General features: G+C 30.2%; 2 protein-coding genes across 2 annotated transcripts; both read right to left on the bottom strand.

Moving 5' to 3' along the window:
• Positions 1–3,095: 3,095 nt before the first annotated feature.
• Positions 3,096–11,490, bottom strand: LOC147067295 (estradiol 17-beta-dehydrogenase 8-like). Its single transcript, XM_085953904.1, has 7 exons — positions 11,364–11,490; positions 11,155–11,280; positions 8,361–8,545; positions 8,122–8,227; positions 7,350–7,434; positions 7,090–7,205; positions 3,096–3,456 (listed from the first exon to the last, which is right to left on the bottom strand). Exons 1-7 carry the CDS (start codon positions 11,410–11,412, stop codon positions 3,371–3,373), a joined length of 753 nt encoding a protein of 250 aa, XP_085810030.1. The 5' UTR covers positions 11,413–11,490; the 3' UTR covers positions 3,096–3,370.
• A 7,008-nt stretch (positions 11,491–18,498) lies between these two features.
• Positions 18,499–24,542, bottom strand: LOC147067296 (estradiol 17-beta-dehydrogenase 8-like). The gene is made up of 5 exons (XM_085955001.1): positions 24,402–24,542; positions 23,605–23,710; positions 21,880–21,964; positions 18,749–18,858; positions 18,499–18,596 (listed from the first exon to the last, which is right to left on the bottom strand). The coding sequence occupies exons 1-5, from the start codon at positions 24,540–24,542 to the stop codon at positions 18,511–18,513; spliced, it is 528 nt and encodes a 175-aa protein (XP_085811127.1). The 3' UTR covers positions 18,499–18,510.
• Positions 24,543–24,880: the final 338 nt, after the last annotated feature.

The raw sequence follows: 24,880 nt of genomic DNA on the forward strand, positions 1-24,880 counted from the left end.
AAACAAATAATATAGAATACTGAAATGTCATTTTGATTTCCATAGTAACGCACGTATATATTAATAATTTAGTTGCTAGGATCACACAATTAGCAACCAATAATAGTGGATTGGATTACGGATTTCTTCCGAAATAACTTTTCATACAAAATAGAATTAACTGAAAATGAATCTAATTCTACTTAAAGATGGCTAAAAGTATTAAAAGAATGCATTGGCATCGTGTTTGATATATTCTAAAAGTTTCAAATGTCTAGCTAGTCAGAAAGTTAGTTAAAATCTATTGCAAGATTTGTAGTGGATAAACAACCATCAGACAAATAAGAATACGAGCTAATAAAAACGTTGTAAAATGAAAAGACTGATTGTCAGAAGATGAACCAAGGGTCAACCATAGTTCCAACAGTTTCAAATATGCGAACGGGAGATTGCAGGGCTCGTTGAAGTGACATAACTAGAATATTTGAAAGAAGCCAAGTGAGACATACGTATAAATGTATAAAATTTCTATTACACAGGAACATAGTAAGTTTTTATAAGTAATAATTATTACAGTATGACAATAATTTTTTTTATAGTTATTTTTTTCAAATATCACGCGGAAAAAAGCGGAAACTTTAGAGAGAGAAAATGTAGTATTTTTTAAAATATATCGTCACAAAATTTCTTTAATTCATTCTGCACCTTTTTTATCAAGAGAAAATAATTATTTCCCGGAGCTTTCGCTAATTCAAAACTGCGTTTATAGGTTTATCACCCGCAGCGAATTGTCAGCAGGGGAGATCGGTTCGCAAATTGAAAGCTGGATCGTTGCAGATAAGAAAGCAATTCAATTATCAATGTATTCATAGGGCAAAAGTAATATCGATTTGACATTGTGAAAATTACTGAAACACCCCATAATCCATGGCGTGAAAATCTTTTTTACTAGCCCTTTACTATAATAAATTACACTATGTATGTATTTCTCTGCGTTAAGTTGCAAATTGATTTTTCGTTTACTTTTTGCATACGCAAAGATTTAAAATTTATGCAGACAATAAATTATGTCAAAGTGATTTGAGAATATTTGCTATTAGAAATATCTAGTGACGGAATTACGAATCTTGCAGTAAATTACGAAAAAAAACATTTCAAAGTTTTAAAATTAATTAATACATACCTATCTAGAAACATTCAAAATAAAAAATAATATTTTTTAAATTCAAAAATATGCTCAGGTACAATTAAAAATTGTTATAAAATGAGCATTTATTAGACTTCAAATTATAATTAATTATTAAAAAACGACTTTTTTTCGGTTCAGTACATGTTTAAACACGCGCGTTAACATGATCTTACTTCCTATATAATTTATCGTTTGTCAATTTATGGCTACGGCCGTATGTTGTAGCTTAACCACTGGGAAATACCAATAGAAATGGCGTATTTCAAAAAAATACTACCTTATTCTTAGGTCAATAATTATTATAAAACAATCATTATTCGTAGGACGTTCTATAAAATTTAATTAATTCACAGACATTATAAATATATTTTTTATCGTAACTATTTCACTATAATTAACACCACTGCACATGGATGTACTGAAATATGACTATATTCTAAAACATTAGAGCGAGAGGTTTAAAAGAATACTATTTTATGTAATAAAAATACTTAATGCAGTCATCAAATGTTTAAAATAAATGTAACGGATAATACGGCTTAAAAATTATATAAATAGATTATCTACAACGTTTAAGGAATGTCCAGGCTTATGCTCTGAAAATACCATAAATCTCCATTTTGACCTACGTGGCGCACGTGGGCCGTTAATTGTTAATTTGTATATTTTTTTTTTGCCCGAAAGAAATATAAATGGACATGGTTTGGAATAATTGTATTGGTGGGGATTTGGATACAATTAGCGCAAATACTTACTATTTAATTGGTGTTTCACATGTAAAAAAATATATTGAACAACCTATTTAATACCTACAATATGTTCACCCTAAATAAAACAACATATTATTATTATTATTATTCTCAACAGGTGATACATTTATTCCATGAAGTTTAACACCATAATTCCATTTGGTAACATTACGTTGGTACACAGTGTTATACTTGGATTCCTATGTATGTACGTAGACAGTTTGCGTGCTTTGTTATTTTCATGGTCCGAACTAAAAGCAAGTGTTCGCGATTTTAAAGGCAAACCTAGTTTGCAATTTCCACCTACAGGGATCGCTGCGCTTCGATTTTCGAAAGCTTTTCAATTTTCCGCCACCGGATATTATGCGAAATGTCATTCACAGTTTTCAGAACAAGGCTTAGAATATAACATTTTATCAGTCGGTAGACGAGACTTGATGGAGAGTGCTATTTCTACAAAGGTGCTACTCTAATACTATACTATGCATATCATTCAAATAATTCAGCATATTATTTTGCTAAACTTAAAACATGCATATTATAAACTATATTAAAGTTATAGAAACAATATTAATATATTATGTCATTTACTGCATATATAATTTATCATTATTGAAGTTATACTAACTTTTGGGGCGTTTGGTAAAGAGTAAAATTGAGAACTGCGCGCGCACACCGTTACGAAAGTGCCCGACAGTATGAAGTTAACTGCGAATCAGTCAGCAGTATACAAACGCAAGTTTGATAGTAGAATTCTTCCGATGCCTAGGCAACGAATTTATTATTGTTGGCCATTTGCAATTCCTTACGTAAACAAACGATTAAACGTCAGATGACAGTTAATACTTTATAAATAAAAACAACGAGAAATAATTATATAATTTAATAATATAAGTTAACGTGTATAGAAATAAACCAACGGCGCTCCAATAAGCGGCCCTTTTTCTTGAGTGTGTAATTTAATAAGATAATTAAGAGCTAGTCGAAGAATCTAGGTTATCACAAGTTTTGTTTTGTTACCCCAAAGAAGTACATAATATAACTTCTAACGCGCGTACATAAGCACACACACCGATTTTTTTATAGTTTTAGGTACTATTATTACTTGAATAAATGAATCTGTAAATTCTCTATCATAATCTCTGAAGCAAGTTTCAGTTTATCATAAAACCATTTTTATGCATCGACAAATATGAAGATAAATACTTTCTCAATGTGTAATCAAGGAGCAATGGTTACTCTTTGATCTCAATTTATTAAGCTATGTTAGGAATGTTGGTTATTTTAGTTAGTAGTCATTTATGACAAAATACAAATGAATTTACATAAACTATTTCACCAGATTACATCGCATATAAATGCATTCATATGAAGTTACATTATTGCCAAGACAGTATAACATAATGTAATTTAGTTTAGTATAAAATTATGAACGTAATTTTCAAATTTAATTTCACATCCCCCCTGTTATTTCGATGGCTGCGCCGCTTACGTAACTGCTTTTATCCGAAGCCAGGAAGGCAATCACTTCCGCGACCTCTGTAAAGAAAATAATAAAGCTTCAGGGAAAATGCTAATATGAAATACTTAACAGTAGGTAAATAATACATTATATTACCATACTGTTGTTTAGAAGAATAGATTGGTAGTAATTTTCCAAGTATCGAGAGACATAGTAGAAACAGAGAGTACCTATATGTATAAAATTGAAGTGACAGTTGATTTGGTTTCTATTATGAGTGAATTTGTATGTATTACGTTATAATTTTTACTAAATAACTACGATAGATAGCTAGTCAATAATAAACCTAAATTTAATATAAAATTTACCTATTAAACCGATGATGCACATATTGGGAACTCACCATACCTATTATACCAATATTTCGGATGTTCGGATGTTCGGATGTTACTGTATTAAAAAATCTCTATAATTGTTAGAAGCAGACTTGAGAGTGGGTCTATTGTCTGGACCCCGCATCAGTTGTTGAAGTATGGTCTTATAGTAGAGAGGATCCAGAAGAATATTTTAAGACTCCTTTACTTTCGGCTGTATGGATATTATCCGTGACTCTATCCGACTGACTTTCTCTTAGGTATGCAAACATACTGTAGCTTAAAGTTTAGAAAGGATCTATATTTAGCTATCTACATATTTTCCGACTTATACGCGGCGTAAATGGAAACTCTGCCATTCTTGGTAGTATTGACTTGTGTGTCTCTGATAATTATCTCAGAGATCGGGGGCATCCGTTGATTGTACTCCCAATGTGCAGATGGCAATAACTTTGTTTAATCAAATCGCTTCGCATATGTCACTTACGTGAGGGTGAATTTAGGAAGACGTTGTTTTATAAGTTTTTAAGGTAGGGTCTAGCAACCTTTATTATTTTATTATTTACTCATATTAACCTGTATTTTTATTTGAACATTGTTAATACTTACTTTATGTCTTATCTTGCATACTTTGAAGTTATAATTTGCCATGATAACTATTTAAAATACATAATTTGAATAGAATTGAATATTATTCCTTAGATCTTGTTATGTACGAGGGTGGTCCTAGAAGTAACCGACCTAACAAAGAAAACACAAAAAAATTGGGATTTTTTTTTTATTTCTCTACGTAATCTCCATTTAGGTCGATACACTTTTTGCAGCGATGTTCAATAGTTTTGATACCCTGTTTATAGTGAGAATCGTCGAGCTCCTCAAAATAGCCATCAACTGCCAACTCCACCGCTTCATTGTTGGCAAATCTTTTACCACCGAGCCATTTTTTCAAATTTGGAAACTGAAAATAATCCGAGGGGGTTAAATCTGGCAAATAGGGTGCGTGAGTAAGCAATTCGAACTTTAACTCATTGATTTTGGCCATCGCGATAACGGATGTGTGAACAGAACTGATAATTATCTTGATGAAACGAAACTATCTTTTTCGCCAAATGCGGTTGTTTTTTATTGATTTCATCACTCAAACGCTGCAATAAGTTTGCATAATACACGCCGTTGATTGATTTTCTTTTCTGTCTTCGCCTTCTTTGGAACCGATTCTCCTCTTTCAGTCGATTGTTTTAACTGTTTTTTCATCTCAGGTGTAAAGTGATGGACTCATGTTTCATCCATGGTTATGAATAGACGCAACAACTCTACTTTATTGCTGTGAAACTTCGCCAAACACTCGATTGAAACATCCTCACGATGCTGTTTTTGTTCCATTGTGAGTAATCGCGGCAGCCATCTTGCGCACAGCTTTTTCATGTCCAAATTTTCAGTTAATATAAAATATGATGTACAGCACTTTTTGAAATGCCTACTATGTCTACTAGCTCGTGTAATTTCAGTCGACGTTCATCCAATACCATTTTGTGGATTTTCGTCACCATTTCTGGCATGATCACCTCATTTGGTCGACCACTGCGATGTTCGTCTTGGCAACTCGTACAGCCTCGCTTAAACTCACCCACACAATATGCTAATATTGTAAACAAAGGAGCAGACACCCCTAGAGTAGAATCTAGCGCCGCTTTCATATTGGTTGGACTGAAGCCTTTCAAATGAAAGTATTGTATCACATAAATTTTACCAATTTTTCCATGTTTACAAATTAACTACAAATACAAATAAAAACTGAGCAACGTAGCGTTATCAAACTTCAAACTTAGGCTTTATAAGGTTGGTACTTTCTATCATTGTCACTACTTTTAAAGAACAACTGCTATCTATACGTCAGGTCGGGTACTTCTGGGACTACCGGTATGATAAACGTAAATCCAAAAATTAAATCATCACAGGAAATAGATAATAAAAGGGAAATAAATAAACACACTATCTGTATTTGTTCGACATACTTTTTAATTTTAGGAATTTTGTTTTTTTTTAACTGGCTTTGTTTTAACATCTATCAAAATAATATAGTTTAAGATTGCAAAATCTTTTAAATCTGGTATAATCCAGATCAGCCTGCACTGCGCTATCTTTTTTGTCTGTGTACCCCGAAAGAATCTCGTTCCTATTACCCCAAATGTGTATGTTTACTATATTTCACTACGAGTAAACCTCAATACTTTAATGCTAAGTGCTTAGAGAGGGTTATTTGTTAATCTCTCGCGAACTCCCGGTTGAATAGCGCTGATCGAAGGTCTCTCTTCACAGACTAACATTTACTATAATGGTGTAGGTAGTATATGAATTTTTAAATTACGGTCCAGAGACTCTTATAGGTAAAAAATATATATAATTAACTATTTATTTTATTCAACGAATAATTCACAAGATTTAAGAATATATCATTCTGATTATTGAACATATATAATTTAGAAAAACACTTTCTGAGAGAGTATATTATAACCAATAGAAAAAATCTTTTTTGAAAATGATATAGAAGAATGATATATTCTAATATGTCTTGTGAATTATTCGTTGAATAAAAGAAATAGTTAATTATAAATTATTAGCAAGTGCAAGTAGTTACATCTGAAAAAATATTGGAGAAATTCCACGACGTCGGTTAGTAATCGAAGTAATAGTAAATAGTTACCTACTTTGATTTAAGAAACAAAAATCGATTGCCAAAGTAGCTTGATTTGGAAGAGCGCTGATGAGTAGGTATTAAAATTGACCAATAGTTAAAGTTTGTCGCAATTAGTATGTCACGCCGTAGCATATTGGTTAAATGCGACGGAATGGGGCGTAATACCGTGGAGATACAGGGTTCGATTCCCGGCCGGGGTGGCTTACTTTTTTTTTCAAAAAAGATTTTTTCTATTGGTTATAATATTATACTCTCTCAGAAAGTGTTTTTCTAAATTATATATGTTCGATAAAAAATATATATTAAGAAAAAAAGTAAAATATGCAAGATGTTTTAACGAGAATTGAATGATATGTCACTAGAAGAACTTAAAGAGAGTCTGGTCAGCCAAATGTTTTTTTTTTTAATTATTATGGCATACTTATATTTAATTGATTACCCACTACTCTGTGAAAAAATTTCTTTTAATTATTTTCTTAAAAAAGCATTAGCTACGTGTATTATGTATTTTTGAATAATATAATATTTGAATCCTGCCCACGTTGCACTACCAATATTTTACAATAAGACACGCAATACACAAAATTAGGCCTTCTGATTTAATATTAATTTTACATAATTAAAATAATTAATATTACCACTAGGTGCTCCGGGACGCCCCATTGGTACCTTTTTTAAGAATTTTTGGTAATGCTCTTCTGGTATAACTGCTTGCATGGGTGTATCTATAACCCCGGGTAAAATTACATTAACCCTGAAAAGATAAATCTTTGTAGAATTAAGTTGGACTCTTGTAATTGTGTTTTATTGTGATTTAATGAGTTACATATCAGCAACTAATAATAATATGTCGTTATTTATGATAATAAATGAACTAATAATATAAACGCATATCTACCTTATATTATGACATCCCAGTTCATTCGCTGCAACTTTACTCAAAGTTATGACACCGCTTTTACTAATCGAGTACTCCATCATTCCTATAAAAATAGGACACATAAATACATATAATATTGCAATTATCATCAATTATTATTACATCAGCTTTGATGAATTCACTGCTGTATGAAGATCTTTCCAAACTGATTCCATTCGTTTCTGTCCTATGCGCTGCATTATCACATATTATACAGTGGTCCAGTTATATCCCTAGGGCCTAGATTCTAGGTGTATAAATGTCAAACTTTTTGGAACCCCCCCTCCCTAAGATCTATCTAGCGCCCACTTTGAGTAACCATGATCTTGACAATTATTGTCTACAGTAAGTTAGTAGATAATAATGTATATATTTCTTTTTACTCTTCATCTAAATTACTTCTAGTGTCTCTCAAACTTTATAATTATGGATAGGTCTCCTTAAACCAAAATAAAACTCATGGTTCCCCGAAAATGTTTAGTTTTGGTGCCGAAACCCTACGTTTTTCCATTAACCATAATTTTTCATATAAAAGAGATTTAACCAGACAAAAGTATTACAAAACCAATAATGTAAAAAAAATGGTGAAGAATTTCACGACTCTATGAAAAAAACTTTAAGACCCCCGAGACCCCTATCTAAAGGACCGTGCCCCACAGTTTGAGAAACACTGATTATATGGCTAGTCGTTTGGACTATACATCTTACAAATTACATTAATTTAGATTTATATTTCCAATGTCTACCGTACCTGAATGACCAGATTTTCCGATTATGCTAGCAATATTAATAATGGACCCCGGTAATTTAGCCTTTAACAATGCATTGCTAGCAATTTGTGTTACGAGAAATGTTCCCTAAAACATAAAAATAAATTATTAGGTGTGACATTTTAATAATTAAATTATGTGTTTTTAAATCGTACTAATGTTTAATTAATTTAGAACCTTTGAAAATGTTATTATCTACATACAATTAAATAAAAATAACCTTTAAATTAACCGCCATTACAGTATCATAATCCTTTTCCTTTACATTAGGTAACATCCCTACTGTTACTATTCCTGCAGCATTTACAATAATGGTAGGAGGTTCTTTATATATCTTCAAAATGGCTTCAAAAGTTTCTTTCACAGATTCCATATTGCTCACATCACATTCTATTGATAAATTATCTAGAAAATGTTACAATTTGTCAATACAATCCAGATTAACATAAAATTACTAAATTTATCAGTTACAACCGGTAATATTTAGCGAACAATCTAATTGCCGTCATTGTAATGTGAACACAGTATCTAATAAAATACGCTCATAAGCCAGATCGCACATAATAACAGATAACAACAATATTTAAGAAATGATTTTATTTATCTTTATCAGATTATGCTTGTTTGTATAATGTATTTTGGCGTCAGTAAAAAAATAAGTGTTTAAACAATAATATACGAAGCACTATAATATAGTGGAAAATTTTTACCTTGAACTTGCGTAGACGTAGATAGCGATTTCTTCTAGTACGCAAGAATTTAATTATTGTTACCAATACTATTTCTGACTGTTCATGAAGCCATTTTCTTGCTCAGTGTCCGCTCCAACTACGTCATATTATTATTTTCTGTCAAAACTATAGAATTTCAAGCTAATATGGTATCGTAATATATTTTTGGGTTTTCAAGTCGTGTTCTTCCACCTTATTTTCTCGATGTATCAATACAATATTCATGATATAATACCAAATTGATATAGTAAGTGTCATATTAAAAAGTTGAAATTAATTTTTGTATAGAAATAAAAGAAATATAACCTCTTGCGTCCTGAGGTACACATATGTGGACGTGATTTAAATATTTTTTACTAGTGATTTGAATGGATACTTGAACCGCATTTGACTACAGTGGTATAGATAGTATATTTTGAAGTGCGCTAATTAATGTGTATTATTTTAGGGTTTTGACCGTTAATGTACTATATTTTTAATCTAAATACATATTATTTTCCAATGCCCATTATATTTTAAGGTTATTGTATTATTGTTCTAATAAAATTGTATCATTTATGGATATCACATTGTTTTTCTTTCATTTCATTGTTTGTACTGTATCCAATATTGTACTCTATTGTGACCTGAGATTTACTCATGTGCACGTAGTGGATTTTAGTTAATATATAGTTTTAAAAAATTGTGATCTCAATAATATTCATTGAACAAAAAATGCACAAATATTTTTCCTCATGACTGGTTCTATCTCGGGTCTCAAGAGGATAATATACATTAACTGAAAAGTTTGATGCCGTAAAGTGTTAAGCGAAGATTAAATTGACTCGATCCGGTCGTGCATTCGTACTTTCGCATGGATTTGACTGTCAGTGAAACATGAACCTATAGGATACATTATAAAAATGGATATCAGTAGAATATACAAGACATACATTATGAAAGCATTGTAAGTGTATCTATATTTCATTATTTCAAGTGCGATCTAAATATGTACATAATATAAATACTGTAATTTAGATAGTTTACAATTATTTATTAAAAGATAAAACACAATATATTAACCCAATTAAAAAAATAAAAAATATATAGACATGGTATTTTCTAACAATGGAGACTCGTGATCTATATTCGCAGAGCCAGGGAATTTATAAAAGCATTATAGATATAATGGTTACTCATATGTACGTCCTTCGTCCTTCGATATTAACTGATTCTATTCAAATGCCATATGTTACATTTATATTACACTGAATTTAAAATTGGATGCCATCCAATTGGCAACTGCCAAAGTAAACTTTTTATCAAAGTGATCCTTTCATCTGTGAAGTCAAGGTCAATGTGACCAAGTCAATGTCAAAAGACCCTAGCGCCCCTCTTCTATGTCACCGGCGTTGCACTTTGGTGCGAAACAGAAAAGCAATCTCTTTTCTTTATCGTTTAATTCATCCCTATACATATTTTTACCATTTTTTTATTAGCTCGTATTCTTATTTGTTCAGTACAATTTTTTTCTTGTTTGTCCAAGATTTGTATTGGACGACTGAAGATTTTTAACTAATTTCCGGACTAGCTAGACATTTGAAACATTTATTATATATCAGAACACGACGACAATGCATTTTTTTAATACTTTTAGCCATCTTTAAGCAGAATTGAATTCATTTTCAGTTGATTCTGTTTTGTATGGAAAGTTATTTCGGAAAAAAATCGTAAAAATTAAAACACTATTATTGGTTGCTAAGGGGGTCCTAGCAACTAAATTATTAATATATACGTGCGTTACTATGGAAATCAATATGAAATGTCAATATTACATTTCAGTATTCTATATTTATTCAGTATTTCTATCAAGTACAAAGAAAAGTATTTATGAATACATAGAATTGTCAAGTTTATATGATTCAACAGAAAATTTAAAAAGTGATATAAAAAGTTCTTTTTATCTTGTAATTATTTATAATGTAAGGTTTATTTGCAACGCGACAATAGTCATACAGGTGGCAATCTAACAAAATATGAGGCAAAAAACGATATTTAGGTGCAACAATCACCTTAATTACTTGTATTTTTTTTGTTCCAAGGGGGATCTTAACCCGAAACATTCACTCCATGTGTGCGTCTGTAAATAACAATATAATTATTGTCTGTAGTTAATTATCCGTGCAGTAGGTATACTTTCAGTGATCCAAATTTTCATCCCATGTATGGGATGTTTTCTTTGAGAAATTAGTACAAGCCTTAAGCTACAATATACCTAATATGTAAGATTATTTTACTGCTTACCGGCATTACTCCGAAGCAGTTTTATGGTCTCTTCAGCTGTTGAAGAGTTAACGTCTGCGGCAATAATTATAGCTCCCTCTCTTGATAAGATCTGACATGTTGATCTACCGATTCCTGATCCAGCACCTTAGATAATAAAAGAATAATAGGTATCAGAATATTTTATCTATTTACATAGTCGTATAAGCATTTATTTTCAATACACATACCTGTAACAAAGGCTAATTTTCCTTCGACAATACCACTGGGAGTTACCATTTTTTTATAAATATTTAATGCGCAGTTTCCAACGAAATGTTCACCGAGCAACTGAAATATTATAAGATGTGCAATCAAAATGATATGCACATAAAGAATTTATTTTTTTATACTAGCATAATATTTATTTTTTGCATCACTGTCATTGACGGGCAACATTTATTATGTACCTATACTTACTTATTAGAATAAAAAAACATCAACTGCATAATTTTTCAATAACCCATTATAATAGTGCGGTATACAGGTTATTACGTCAACTAAATTGAATTCCCTTCAATAAATTGGAGCCGGCTTCTGGCAGTCTCATAACCAGGAGCTAGCTTCAACGTATAGAATAAATTTTATTTTATGTACAAGCTAGCTTAATACTTTTGACGCGGAAGACGCACCCGGCGCGTAATGACCAGGCGGCCGATCGATGTAATTAACGTGAATTTTAAAGGTGCTAATTAAAAAATCATTATCTACTCAGTAGCGAATGAGTTAAAGAGTTTATTATTGGAATAAACCGATTACTTAAAGAGGAGCAACCTGACAGATTTCTGAGAAGGCAAACAATTTGGCAAAGGTGGGAGGGTCACTTCATATTAACACTATGTCATTATACTTCAGCATGCCAACGTATATGTCTGCTACATTTTTAATAAAGCTGTAAAATACGCAGCCTGTATCCTTATTGCCCACGATATCCGAGCGGCTTAAACGTCGGCTTATATAATTTCGTCGGTCCCAGGTTCAAATTCTGGGTCTGGCAAATACAAATTGTTTTTCGATTTGTGTTTAGAGTCCGAGTAACCTAATAGGTTGAACAAGTGTCCAACATCCATTTCTCGTAAAAACAAATCTATCAATATATCCTCCACTATGTGAAGGCCCATATAATGCTCTAAGGATCGAATATACTGAAGTAGTAGTTTCCTTAATCGTAAAATAAATATCGCTCCGCGCTACGACTACAGAAGTATCAGTACCTACACCTACCCATTTTCTTTCATTAAAATGATTAAATCGGTCTCTTTTATAGAATTATTGTATGTTGTATTGGTCGTGTGATTATTTATAGTTTTTTATAAGAAAGAATCTCACTTTTTAACATTATTCAAAAAATGATACGTTATCATCATCAGCCAAGATCCTCTGTCAGATGAATATTTCCAATTATATTATATAGAACCTATTTGTCACGATATTTAGGTTATATAATTAATGTTTAATTTATTATATCCTCAATCTCAATAATGAGAAAAGGATTAATTTTGTATTTTATAATATATGATTGTATAAAGACACTAACTTGCTTGTCTCTTTGTCTAACGTATAATTACATTATACTTTCAATCGACTACCCAGTGCTGAGTACATTATTCCTTACATTTTAATACAACTATAAAATTTTCTTATCTATTTTATTCAGGTGTTAAAACATTGCGTAGATTAATTTATTGTAATGTAAAATATTAAAATATTACACTTTATACTTTAAATATGTTTATTTATTTTGTTTACACATTGTAGTTTCGACACAAGTAAATATTCACGATGTTGAAGTATTTTAAAGGTTTAAGTGAAATGCAAATCAAAAATTCCATTATTTTCGTAAACATGTTTACCACTACAAACAATGAAATAGATAACGCATCAATATTTTTTACCACTTGACGTTTTTTACAGCATTTTACAAAGTATTTATTTGATGAAATAATTTTATTGTAAAACTCTAGCTAAGATATAATAAATATAAATCTATACAGCGCATTTAAATTATCACAAAAGTTTGCATAATATGTGTATAATGATAGCTGTACAGTGAAGGTATTGCATGTATAATATATTATAATAATTCATAGTGAAATTCAATAAAAAATAACAAATTTTCTAAGTAATATACTTATAAGTAGTGTAATTCCTTATTTTCCCAACACACTTACTAACTGCTATACTGTAGGTATAGCCAATATTAAATATCAGTATTACACGCAACGATTCAGGTAACAACTCGATCGTCGCGACGCTTATTTTAATTGGTTCATGACATACATTGTTACCTCACAGTTATCATCGCAAACCACTGTAGATTAATTAGGAGAAATAACAAAGTACGTACACACTGATTATACTCGTTATTTTAACATAATTTTTTTTCGTGTTCTTATAAAATTATGTTAAAATAACGAAAAAGTAAAATGAATATCATTCTAAAAGTAAACTACTATCAAATTGACACCAATGACAGAGCACGTCGAGCGAAGCGAGGCTGAACATAAAGCCTTTGACGCAACCTTTCACCCAAGTCGTTGACATCGATTGGGCTGGAAAATAGAAATTATTATATTCTATCCACGGTTCGACGAAAAGATTCAAAATGACATTTTACAATCGTGCCAGACGGTCGGCGAATCTGTTCGTATAATTTTGTACTACTTAAAAAGAAAAAATCATTTATTTTATTTCTTGGCAGCATTAAATCATGACGACCTGAAGGACGATATAAACTATAAGTAGACTTACTGTTATTATTTATACTATCCTTATGATGTACCTAATTATTGATATTTTGATTTTTTTCTGATTGTATTCCAAATAATATCATTGTATAAAAACTTGTTTTACGCTTATAACACTAAAAGAGATTTTTTTGTCGTAGCAAATAAATCTCTGAAAGCAAAACTAAGATGTTTTCTATATGAATTTAATGTACATTGACTTTGTACGGCTATTTCTGTAATTAGCTTTATTAATTATTGTATTTACTTTTATTTCAGGTCAGGAAGGCATGGTAATTAAAATAAATAACAGAAAAATGTATAATGTTTTGTTAAATATTTTTATTTTGAATGATTTTTTTACATTAATTTATAAAACACAAAGACCGGTTTCGCCTTGAACTTTATTAAATGGTGAAGAAATAGTTTAATAACGTTTATTTTATTCGATTTAGATATTTAAACATTTACATACCTAGTCATTTATATACCTAACACAATTGAACCGATAATGTCAAATATTTTGTTGGTATGTCTACCCATAAGTATGGTTATATTATAAGCACGATCCGTATATAATTTTACACTGCTTAGTAGCTCTTCCAGAGATTCTAAAAATTAAATATACAACAATTTGTAAAAATGACTTTTAGGGATTAAGTATGTGTTTATAATAATTTATACAATATCATATTGTTATCTTTATAGTATTTTGTTTTAATTTGTATATTTGCTAAATTTATATCAATAATTGAGTCGTATAGTATCAAAAGTAGATCTGTGCGTTATTCATCATTTCGAGAAAATGACGAAAAACGTTTTGTTTGGGGTTTCAGTGTTATAATAGCATAAAATACGTTTCTACATTTAGAAATTAGAAATTCAATTCAAATTCAACAGTTCTACTTTTGTTTCCAAAGTATTGAACAGTTCTAATTCTGATACCTAGCCCTATTTTCCATCACAATTTTATACCACACAGATAAGATTTTGATTCGAATATTATATTGCTAGTCGTACATTATGGTCAGAAGAATAATTTGGCATACTTAGTTAAATTTCGATATATGTGCGACAGTTCTACTTTTGATACTATACGACTCAATTTTCCTCAATATCCTCATGTTATTTCAACAGCCGCATTAGTCTCCTCTCTTCCAATAGCTTTCAAAAGTCAGAAAAGTGTAGCTACAAATTGAATCGAATATTTATAAGCTGGTATGACACAAGTTTGGTTTGATTGAAATCATAAACAACAAGGAAAAGCGGTATATTATTTTATTTTAATAGAAATATAAAGGTAATTAGAAAATTCGTCATGAATAAAATACGTTAAAATTCGCATACGATATGACTTGCAATAGCAAATAGACAAGTTATTCTAATTTATTATACAGTAAGCCTATATTATAAAGTATGGTCGTATTATTGAAATGTTGTAGTTTTAAATGCTATACCCACATCTAGCGATTGGAATATTTTAATATCGGGTTGAGAAACTATTATAAAAAACAATGTTATTTATAACAATAAAAAAACTCTTCCCTCATTGAAATTTGGCCTAAAGATAGCAAAATAGAATGTTTGTTGAATTTACTATAAATCTAATAATAATTTAAATAATAATTTAAAATGTATTTATATTATTATGTATTATTAGAATATTTGTGTAAATCGATAAGCCTACATTCCTACGTATTTGCCTGATATTTCACCAGCTAAGTTATCATTAATTAAATAATTTTATTTAAACGGTAAAAAGAATTCACCAGAAAAATATGTCAACCTTATTTTGTATTGAGCCAATTCTTTTGCAATCGTAGTTAATAAAGTAAACCACCCTTGCTTGATAAATAGTCAGAATGGCCTGTAAAAAATACTTTAAATTGGTAAGTATATAACAACTAAAATGTGAACTTGATTATAATCTACACCGTTCAATTGAAAGAGTGCAAGTAAATAGGATTTATTTACATAAAAAGGGTTTGCCATCCTGCTATAGTATTTTAGTCACTCGTTTTAAGGTACTTAGCCGAAAATAATTATTAAAATATATGCATAACTAGGTACCTAGGTACTTAACAAATTTCCAGACAATTCTAAACTAAGAATGAAAGGATACGGTATTCTAAGACTGCGTAAGAGCGGCACTTTGCCTAAGTACGTCACTGCATATTGCATACCGTACAAACTAGTAATAATAATTTTTTTGGAGACTTTATTTTATAAACACTTCATAATATCAGTTGATGACAGACGGGAAAGGGGCAATTCTTTTTTTATTATTATAAATAAATAATAGTTTTATAATTAATATTTAGACATATACCTGCTTCTTCTGGTAATTCCTTGTAGTCTGTCTCTTCGATTCCCGTTGTTTATCAGCTTATCGGCAGCAGTAATAGTGGCGCCCTCTTTCGCCAAAATTTAGCATGTTGCTTTACCAATACCTGAACCAGCTCGTAGAAACAGAAATCTGTAATATATATCGGACAATCACTGTCAGATGGCGTTAGTAAATGAATATTGTGTTATAATTTATTTTATATTATTATTATTGAATGATTATTAATAAAATTATTGCTAACTAGAAGTAGACTGTCACAAAGATAGATTCATAATATTTTGCTTTGCATTGTACCATTAACTGTTTTCTTTATGCGATGACAACAAACATTGTACAATTCAAGTAAAATAATAACACCGTTCCAAATTAATGTCGTCGTGGCCGCAATGCCAGAAAAATCAGACTTTGGATTTAAAAAAACATCTGAATTGCAAATCGTATAACAATCGTATAAAACAATAATTTTCAAGATATAATAAAATATGGGGTTGATTATAACACACTCATTCAGAACTCAATCATCAATTAACTTTATGTCGGTAGAGGAAGAGATTTTACGTATTAAGCTGTTTTTCGAAAACAATTATTAAACAAAATTTGTCAAAATTCTTTAAATTGTCGAATAATTGAAAGATTTTCAGCAATAAAACAAAAATAATATCTCTCTAACACAATATGGAACCAGTAATTTTAGTTCTATGATTCCCTATCGGAGTTCCGTGTTTTCCGTGAAAAATTTTCTGTTCCGTGTTTAAATTCAATAAATTTTACTTATATTCCGAACAGGTAGAATTATGGCCCCCACATCTTGAAGCGGGCCCTCCTACCTATCGCTAAGGTTAAAGGCAGTGTGATGATTTACAGTTGTGTATTCCAAATAGTGTCCGAGGAAAAATTTTGGGCATTTTAGCGATTTTTTGTATTGCATTATGGAGTTGTCGAATATCGACAAATAATAATCAGAAATATAGAATGTAAAGTAGCAGGCGACATTTTTTACTGTTAGTGCAGTTTTTTTATGTGCGTTTATCTCACTTGACTGGTCGATCCGCCACGCCGGGCCCCCAGGTTAGAGCCCTGTCAGCCCCCCCCCCCCCCCCCCCCCCCTTGTGGGTGCCATGGGTAGAGTATTATAGTACTTACATATTATTATATCTTTATACCTATTATTTATATATTTTGTGAGAATCAGCTAAAATGACTCTCAAGTCCACGGTTTAGATAGTTATATAATATATAGTAGATAAATATATCTAACAGTGGATTAAACGACTTTCTTTAATACCACTCGAACAATAGTAAAATTATTACTGCTTATTTATTAGAATGTCATGATGCTGTATGCATATAAATAATGTCGTTGATGCAATATTTTTCTCAAAGTCAACTAAACAATAGAAATGAATTTTATGTGATAAGAACGCAACAATGGTCTCAGCAACTGTCATTTTAAAGTGCCTACAATATAAGATTATAAACATATAATCCTGATTGTAAAATTTTGGGGATTCTGTTATTAGATAGAATTAGTGTTACTTATTTTTTCGATACTCCTAGTTAGTTCAAGAATTAAACCTCGATAGGAATTTTCGATGTGATGTGGACACCTAATTAAATAGTATTTTTTTCATGTAAGTATGTAAACCTAAAAAGATGGTCATATTTTTCTCAGATGAAAAGGTAAGTTTTACCGACAGAACTAGAGAAATGTGAGATCGTTGATATCTGATTCTCAAAGACTTTTGGCCACGGACGATAAATAAAATCTATTTTTTGCCAAACGATTCTATTGTTGTGTTTATTTTTGTGGACGTGAGTTGGCAACACCGCTGGTTACCCCCTGAGTTGATACCAACCAATTAGGAACCATAGATGGGTGTACAATTCGGATTCGAATGGATTTTGAAAATTTGGAATGTTAGCTGTTTGGTATTAATTTTATTTATAATTATGTATTTAATAAAGAGATAATTAAAGGTAAATTAATTAAGGTTTTTGCTGTAATATTATTAATATAGCATGACGTGATACATAGATAAATTACCTGCTGTTTTTTTTTAAAATAAATAATATAGTTAGTGACATTATAAATTTTATATGCCATTTTGCTTGTTAGATAATCTGTACCTAACGATTTCTATGATAAGTGAACACATTGAAAATAATAATAAAGTATTCGTTCGTTTCTCAAATATTTATTAGTACTTTAAAAAATATAGTATTTTTTTGTATTAGTATTAATACCTATTTTATTTCAGTCTGGTGTTAGTGTCCACCAGTTATTTCAATCTCTCCGCCGGTCATATAACTGCTTTTATCTGAAGCCATAAATGTTATCAATTCTGCAACTTCTGAAAATATAAAAAAGAAGACCTATATATTAAACGAATAAATGTTACGTTTACAATTTCAACCATTTTGTGTGGAGGCCCATAATATGATCCTATTGGGATCGGACATGGTCATAATATATAAGAAGAAGAAGATAATAAAAATATCTTACCACTCGGTTGACCAATGCGTCCTAAAGGAATTCCATAGTCTCTTATCAATTCCTTTGAAACAGTAATAAGCATCGGTGTGTCAATAATTCCCGGTAAAATGGCATTTACTCTGAAAACCATATTTATTTATAAAATATGTGTAACAATTATTTACACGTATGTCAATTTAGCACCTATATAGTAATACATAAATATATATCAGATGTTTAGCCATAATATTATAGTAATCAGTGATACCATTAAAATAATTTAAAGGTATTAAGTGAAGTAATTGAGACATTCAAGTATTGACGTAATATTTACTCTCGTATTATTATGTACCTACAAAGTATGTGAAAAATAAAATGAGAAAATTGTAGTATTACTTTATAATAAAAAGATAAATGACGGGAAAGAAAATAAATGCCGTAGGTACCAGCATTACGCAATTTTCAATATGCGTTAATTCGTATAGGTACGTCAATTTTTTTTTTTACCATGTCCGATCCTAATAAGATTGGCACAGGTTTGTGTTGACAATTTTTATTTACGAGAAATGGATGTTAGCCACTTGCCCAACCTATTAAGTCCATACTCTGACTCAAACACAAACTGAAAAACAATATTATGTATTTGTCAGACCCAGGATTCGAACCTGGGACCCACAGCGTTATAGGCCGACGCTTAAGCCGTTAAGCTGTTACTTAAAATAATAATATGTAATAAAAGAAAATAATTAAATTGTATGTGATAGTTTTTAAGAGAATTGTTATAGACGCCCACTATATTCAAGCCGTGATACAAAACTGTACACTTCGATGGTGATAGTTTTTGCTCATACTTCGAATGCAATATAATAAACTTTACTGATTGTATAAAACGTTGCATATTGAAATAAATGGCCTAATAATTTGAACGAAAAATGGAATTAAAAATATTCATTTATTACGAACAGGTTACCGCTTTGTATTCGAAAATAATTAATAACTCATACTACCATCGTATTTCGTGATTTAGTGTAATGGCTTGAATATAGTCGACTTTAATATAGATCCATAATATTATTGTATTTAATTAAAACTGAACTCTACCTATAATGCAATACGCATAATTCTTAAATTTATTTTGTCTCTAACCTTTTCTAGAAATAGTAGGTACCGATTTTTCTGTTAAGGATATTTTATGGAATAGTGTAGGTATCTTATATATAAGTATACCAAAACACTGAACTGACAGCTTTGAAAATAATCAAGTAGGTATATCATATACAGAATTCACGTAAAATAAAACGTTATACCTATTTTGTTCAAGTTTTAATTGAAATGCAAGTTCATTATTTATCTAGCGAAAAAATAAACGAAATACAATACTATAGCTGCTTAAATTCAGTACACCAACGATTTACTTAAAGGGGGACATGCTCGTCGAAGGTCAAAATTGAGTTTTTATTGTATTTTCAAACCATGATCCTGGACACTCCTTAAACTTTGTAGATAATCTATTTATATAATTTTGAAGCCTTATTATCCTTTATAGTTATTTTAAACATTTTATGACTGCATAAAGTATTTTTGTTACATAAAATAGTATTCTTTTAAACCTCTCGCTCTAATGTTTTAGAATATAGTCATATTTCGGTACATAACTGTGCAGTGGTGTTAAGACTTTTTACATTTATTAATTTTTAAACGCATTTATAAAACCATTAGCATAATTTATTACGAGATAATTTTTGTAAAATATTCACGATAAAAAATTATATTGATAATCTCTGTGATCCCAAATTTGACAAGAATTAGGCATTTTATTATTCAAAAAATCGGCAAGATTAACACATTTGAAGATGATTCTAAAGATATTTATTATAAGCTATGTTTTTGACCATTCAAGTGTGATAAACATCTTATGAATAATGATTGCTTTATAATAATTATTGACCTAAGAATAAGGTAGTGTTTTTTTGAAATACGTCATTTCTTTTGTCATTCCCCAGTGGTTAAGCTACAACATACGGCCGTAGCCATAAATTGACAAACTATAATTGAAGTAGGGAGTAAAATGATATTGACGCGCGTGTTTGAACATGTACCTAACCGATTTTTTAAAAAAAAAAAATTTAACGGTACATGTTCAAACACGCGCGTGAATATCATTTTACTCCCTATTTCAATTATAGTTTGTCAATTTATGGCTACGGCCGTATGTTGTAGCTTAACCACTGGGGAATGACAAAAGAAATGACGTATTTCAAAAAAACACTACCTTATTCTTAGGTCAATAATTATTATAAAGCAATCATTATTCATAAGATATTTATCACACTTGAATGGTCAAAAACATAGCTTATAATACATATCTTTAGAATCATCTTCAAATGTGTTAATCTTGCCGATTTTTTGAATAATAAAATGCCTAATTCTTGTCAAATTTGGGATCACAGAGATTATCAATATAATTTTTTATCGTGAATATTTTACAAAAATTATCTCTTAATAAATTATGCTAATGGTTTTATAAATGCGTTTAAAAATTAATAAATGTAAAAAGTTTTAACACCACTGCACAATTATGTACCGAAATATGACTATATTATAAAACATTAGAGCGAGAGGTTTAAAAGAATACTATTTTATGTAACAAAAATACTTTATGCAGTCATCAAATGTTTAAAATAACTATAAAGGATAATAAGGCTTCAAAATTATATAAATAGATTATCTACAACGTTTAAGGAGTGTCCAGGATCATGGTTTGAAAATACAATAAAAACTCAATTTTGACCTTCGACGAGCATGTCCCCCCTTAACTATTTTGAAAACACTTCACGCTTTTATTAAGTTTGCCACTACTTAGCAATGGCGACAATAATTATATTAATTTAATTTAAAGATGATATTTCTGTTATTTAACCGTAGGACGTAATATTTTTATTATAGTTTCATACAATCCTAAAAGGACTCAATAATAATTGTAGATACTATATTATCACACTCGAAGTGTGCACAATGATAATAACTGCTGAGAAATAGTACATCATAATAATGAAAAGATAAAAATATTGTAACAGTTGCAATATAAGTGCTTTTTTTATATTTATTTAATTAATGCATACTTCTATTAAACTATTGCCATTTTAAAATACATTTCTTACCTTATATTATGTGGCCCTAGTTCTTTAGCTGCAGTTTTGCATAAATTGATGACACCTGCCTTACTTGCGGAATACTCCAAATAGCCTTGAATTATGTAAAGAAATAAATTACAATAAAAAAAAATTACGATTTATTTGATACATGGTCACATATTATAATAGTATGATTATGTACGAGTGAATCGTCATACTTCCTACAAGCATGGTCTCCACATCATGAAGCAGGCCCCCAGGCTAGGATTTTTAGCAATGTTTTAATACATTTACTTTAATTTTGGAGTTGTCAAATATCGACACACAATAATCAAAAATTGAATCGCACAACCATATATTTTTTAATGGAAGTAACTTTAGAGCCTATTTTACTATTAGAGAAAAATTTTGATATGTTTATCTCACTTATCTGGTCGATTTGCCATGCCAGGCTTCCCATGAGTCCATTCTCTCAGGTTAGAGCCCCATCAACCCTTCCCTTGTGGCGCCCATGCTTATAAGTTATATACAAATTCTTCAATAATAAAAGGGAAGTTATCCAAGAAAGAAACTTAGATATCTGATTTTAAAAATAGTTTCTTCAATTAGCCTCAAGACTTCACTACAATAAACATAATTATTATCGAAATCTCTTTTGTCATAATGTCCAAAACCACATTAAAATAATATATTACTACTAGAGTCACTATAGTCTATCTATTCACTTTGTGAATACAAATATCACTGTCGCTTTTCCTCTATGGATTGTTTAATATAATGTTTTATATACTAAAAAATTGGTTCGACGTTGTTTAAAAGCACCTATTTATAGATTCTCTCATCGTGGACCATAGATAGAACATTCGTTTCTGAAAGTGACATATTGTTATAAAGATTTGACTATACTAATACTTTCTCAATTTTAAGGAATCTGTAGTAATCTTATTATTATAACTATATATGGCGAGAAACTTGTTGTTTTGTGTTCCATTCTGGATTTCTTATAGGTACTTACTTATGAGGTGCATTGGCACGTCTCATCTCGCGATGATCTTTGGATCGTGTGACTGATTTCGCCATGTTTGTCTCAATGGTCAACTTAAAACATTATTGCGTACCTATAGCTAAACATACTTATATATACCGGGGTACGAGTGGATCACGAATTTTCGAGATTTATGAGTTGTCAGGACTTTTCGTTGAAAATATAAATAAAAATTCATTTATATGTTCTAGTAAGCAAATCAATATTTTTTAAATAGAAAAAAACACGTTTAAATAACATTTTTTTTAATTATTTTGGCACATTTATTAAGAACTTACAGCGCTCGAAATGGAAAAGTTTACGAAAAGGAGCGCTCGACAGTTTTCTGACGATATTTAGTTCATTTATCAAATTTTATGTGTATTTCATAAAAATAAGTGTGTTCGTTTTTACATTATATGGCCTATCTAGCTCAGACGGTCAAATTATTCTTTCCACGAGACGGAGCGATAATTTTCCCGATTTCATGAACAGGAACGGCGCTCCGGTGCGCTCCAGTGCATTTCGAGCGCTGAGAACTTAACAAACTAATAATAGCAAAATATGCAAGTTTTATTTAGTTATAGCGATATTTTTCTGTTGGTCGAGAGTTTAGACATTTTTAGACCAGGAACCAGACAGAGAATCGAGTTTCTCGAGTCCAAATTGAGTGTCGCCATTAAATTCCCTCCACATGCAAAATGTAAATAAATAAATACTGCAATTACCTATTTGCCCTTCTCTTCCTGTGATACTGGCAATATTGATTATAGAACCTGGCAGTTCTGCTTTAACGAGAGCTTTGGCGAAAATCTGTGTCACGAGGAATGTACCCTTAAAATTTTTCAATTATATTAAAGTTATAAAAAAAATAATTAGTATATTGAGTTAAACTGGTATAGTTTCAAATGAAGAATAAAATAAATTGGCTGTTGGAGTGCGTCCTTTAAATGTTTACTTGCATCATAATAATATGGTTTTATTTTCAAAGTACATCAGTAGGTACCTAGTTCTCTCTATGTTATCACATTGATATTATGTATTATTATTAAATATTTAGAAAAAAAAAACTTTATCTATTCCGATAATAAATCTTCTTCCATAAATTATCATATAAGTAAATGAAATAATACTGCGACTAAATTAAAATCATGTGATTTCGCATTCCAGATTCATTTAGAGCAAACATCAAAAAATATTTTCCAGATTAAAAAAAAACGCTTTACATTAGTGTGACAGGCCTAAAAGGTCTTTTTATAGGTATCGTTATTTAACAATCAGCTAAAATCGCAAATAACAAGACGTATACACCCAAAAGAATACGCCGACAGCGGAATACCATTTTATGATGTATTTTCATAGTATTATTCTGCCAAAGCTAAGAATATTAATTTTCCATTCTATAAACTTTCTGTCATCGCAATTAAGTATTATCATATAAATATTTTACACAACTTTATTATAGTTGTTCAATGTATTTACTTATTATAGTATGTCATATTTAAAAAAATCGTTATATACCTACCTTTAAATTTACAGCCATAACATGGTCAAAATCATGTTCCTTTATTTTGAGGAACTCATTGCTTCTGATAATTGCTGCGCCATTGACAATGATCGTCGGCGGTCTGTTATACTTCTTCACAATGTCATCAAGCGCTTCCATCACACTTTGAGAACTGCTGACATCGCATTGTATCGGTAAATTATCTTAAAAATGAAGTTTTATAATTTTCAATTTATTATTTCAAAAACAAGTAAACAGTAAATTCACTTGATTGAATTGAATTGCATTAAACACTGTGTTATAGGTATAATGAGCTCTTTTGAAACCACTCTATATAATATGAAAAAAAGTAAATTCTAAGTAGGATATAAATCATTAGGTGTCTAGTGTATTAATATTACGAATCCTTTTAGATGAATAAATTTAATCGCTTTGGTTATTTTTTCCATTTTTGTTAGATTGATGAGGTATTTGGTTTTATTTTTTATTTTTCACCT

This window comes from Rhyacophila brunnea, unplaced genomic scaffold (assembly GCF_057557595.1).
Source record: "Rhyacophila brunnea isolate RB1 unplaced genomic scaffold, BYU_Rbru_1.0 scaffold_4, whole genome shotgun sequence".
In the NCBI taxonomy this organism is placed as follows: domain Eukaryota; kingdom Metazoa; phylum Arthropoda; class Insecta; order Trichoptera; family Rhyacophilidae; genus Rhyacophila; species Rhyacophila brunnea.

Excerpts from the sequence above, each read along its gene's own strand:
- LOC147067295 (XM_085953904.1), bottom strand. The coding sequence starts at position 11,412 with ATGGTAACTCCCAGTGGTATTGTCGAAGGAAAATTAGCCTTTGTTACA. Across the intron at positions 8,546-11,154 it reads ACTGCTTCGGAGTAATGCCG|ATAATTTATCAATAGAATGT; the intron begins GTAAGCAGTAAA and ends AACATTTTCTAG. Across the intron at positions 7,206-7,349 it reads CTGGGATGTCATAATATAAG|GGTTAATGTAATTTTACCCG; the intron begins GTAGATATGCGT and ends TTATCTTTTCAG.
- LOC147067296 (XM_085955001.1), bottom strand. The coding sequence starts at position 24,542 with ATGGAAGCGCTTGATGACATTGTGAAGAAGTATAACAGACCGCCGACG. Across the intron at positions 23,711-24,401 it reads TTATGGCTGTAAATTTAAAG|GGTACATTCCTCGTGACACA; the intron begins GTAGGTATATAA and ends AAAAATTTTAAG. Across the intron at positions 18,597-18,748 it reads ACGCATTGGTCAACCGAGTG|AAGTTGCAGAATTGATAACA; the intron begins GTAAGATATTTT and ends TTATATTTTCAG.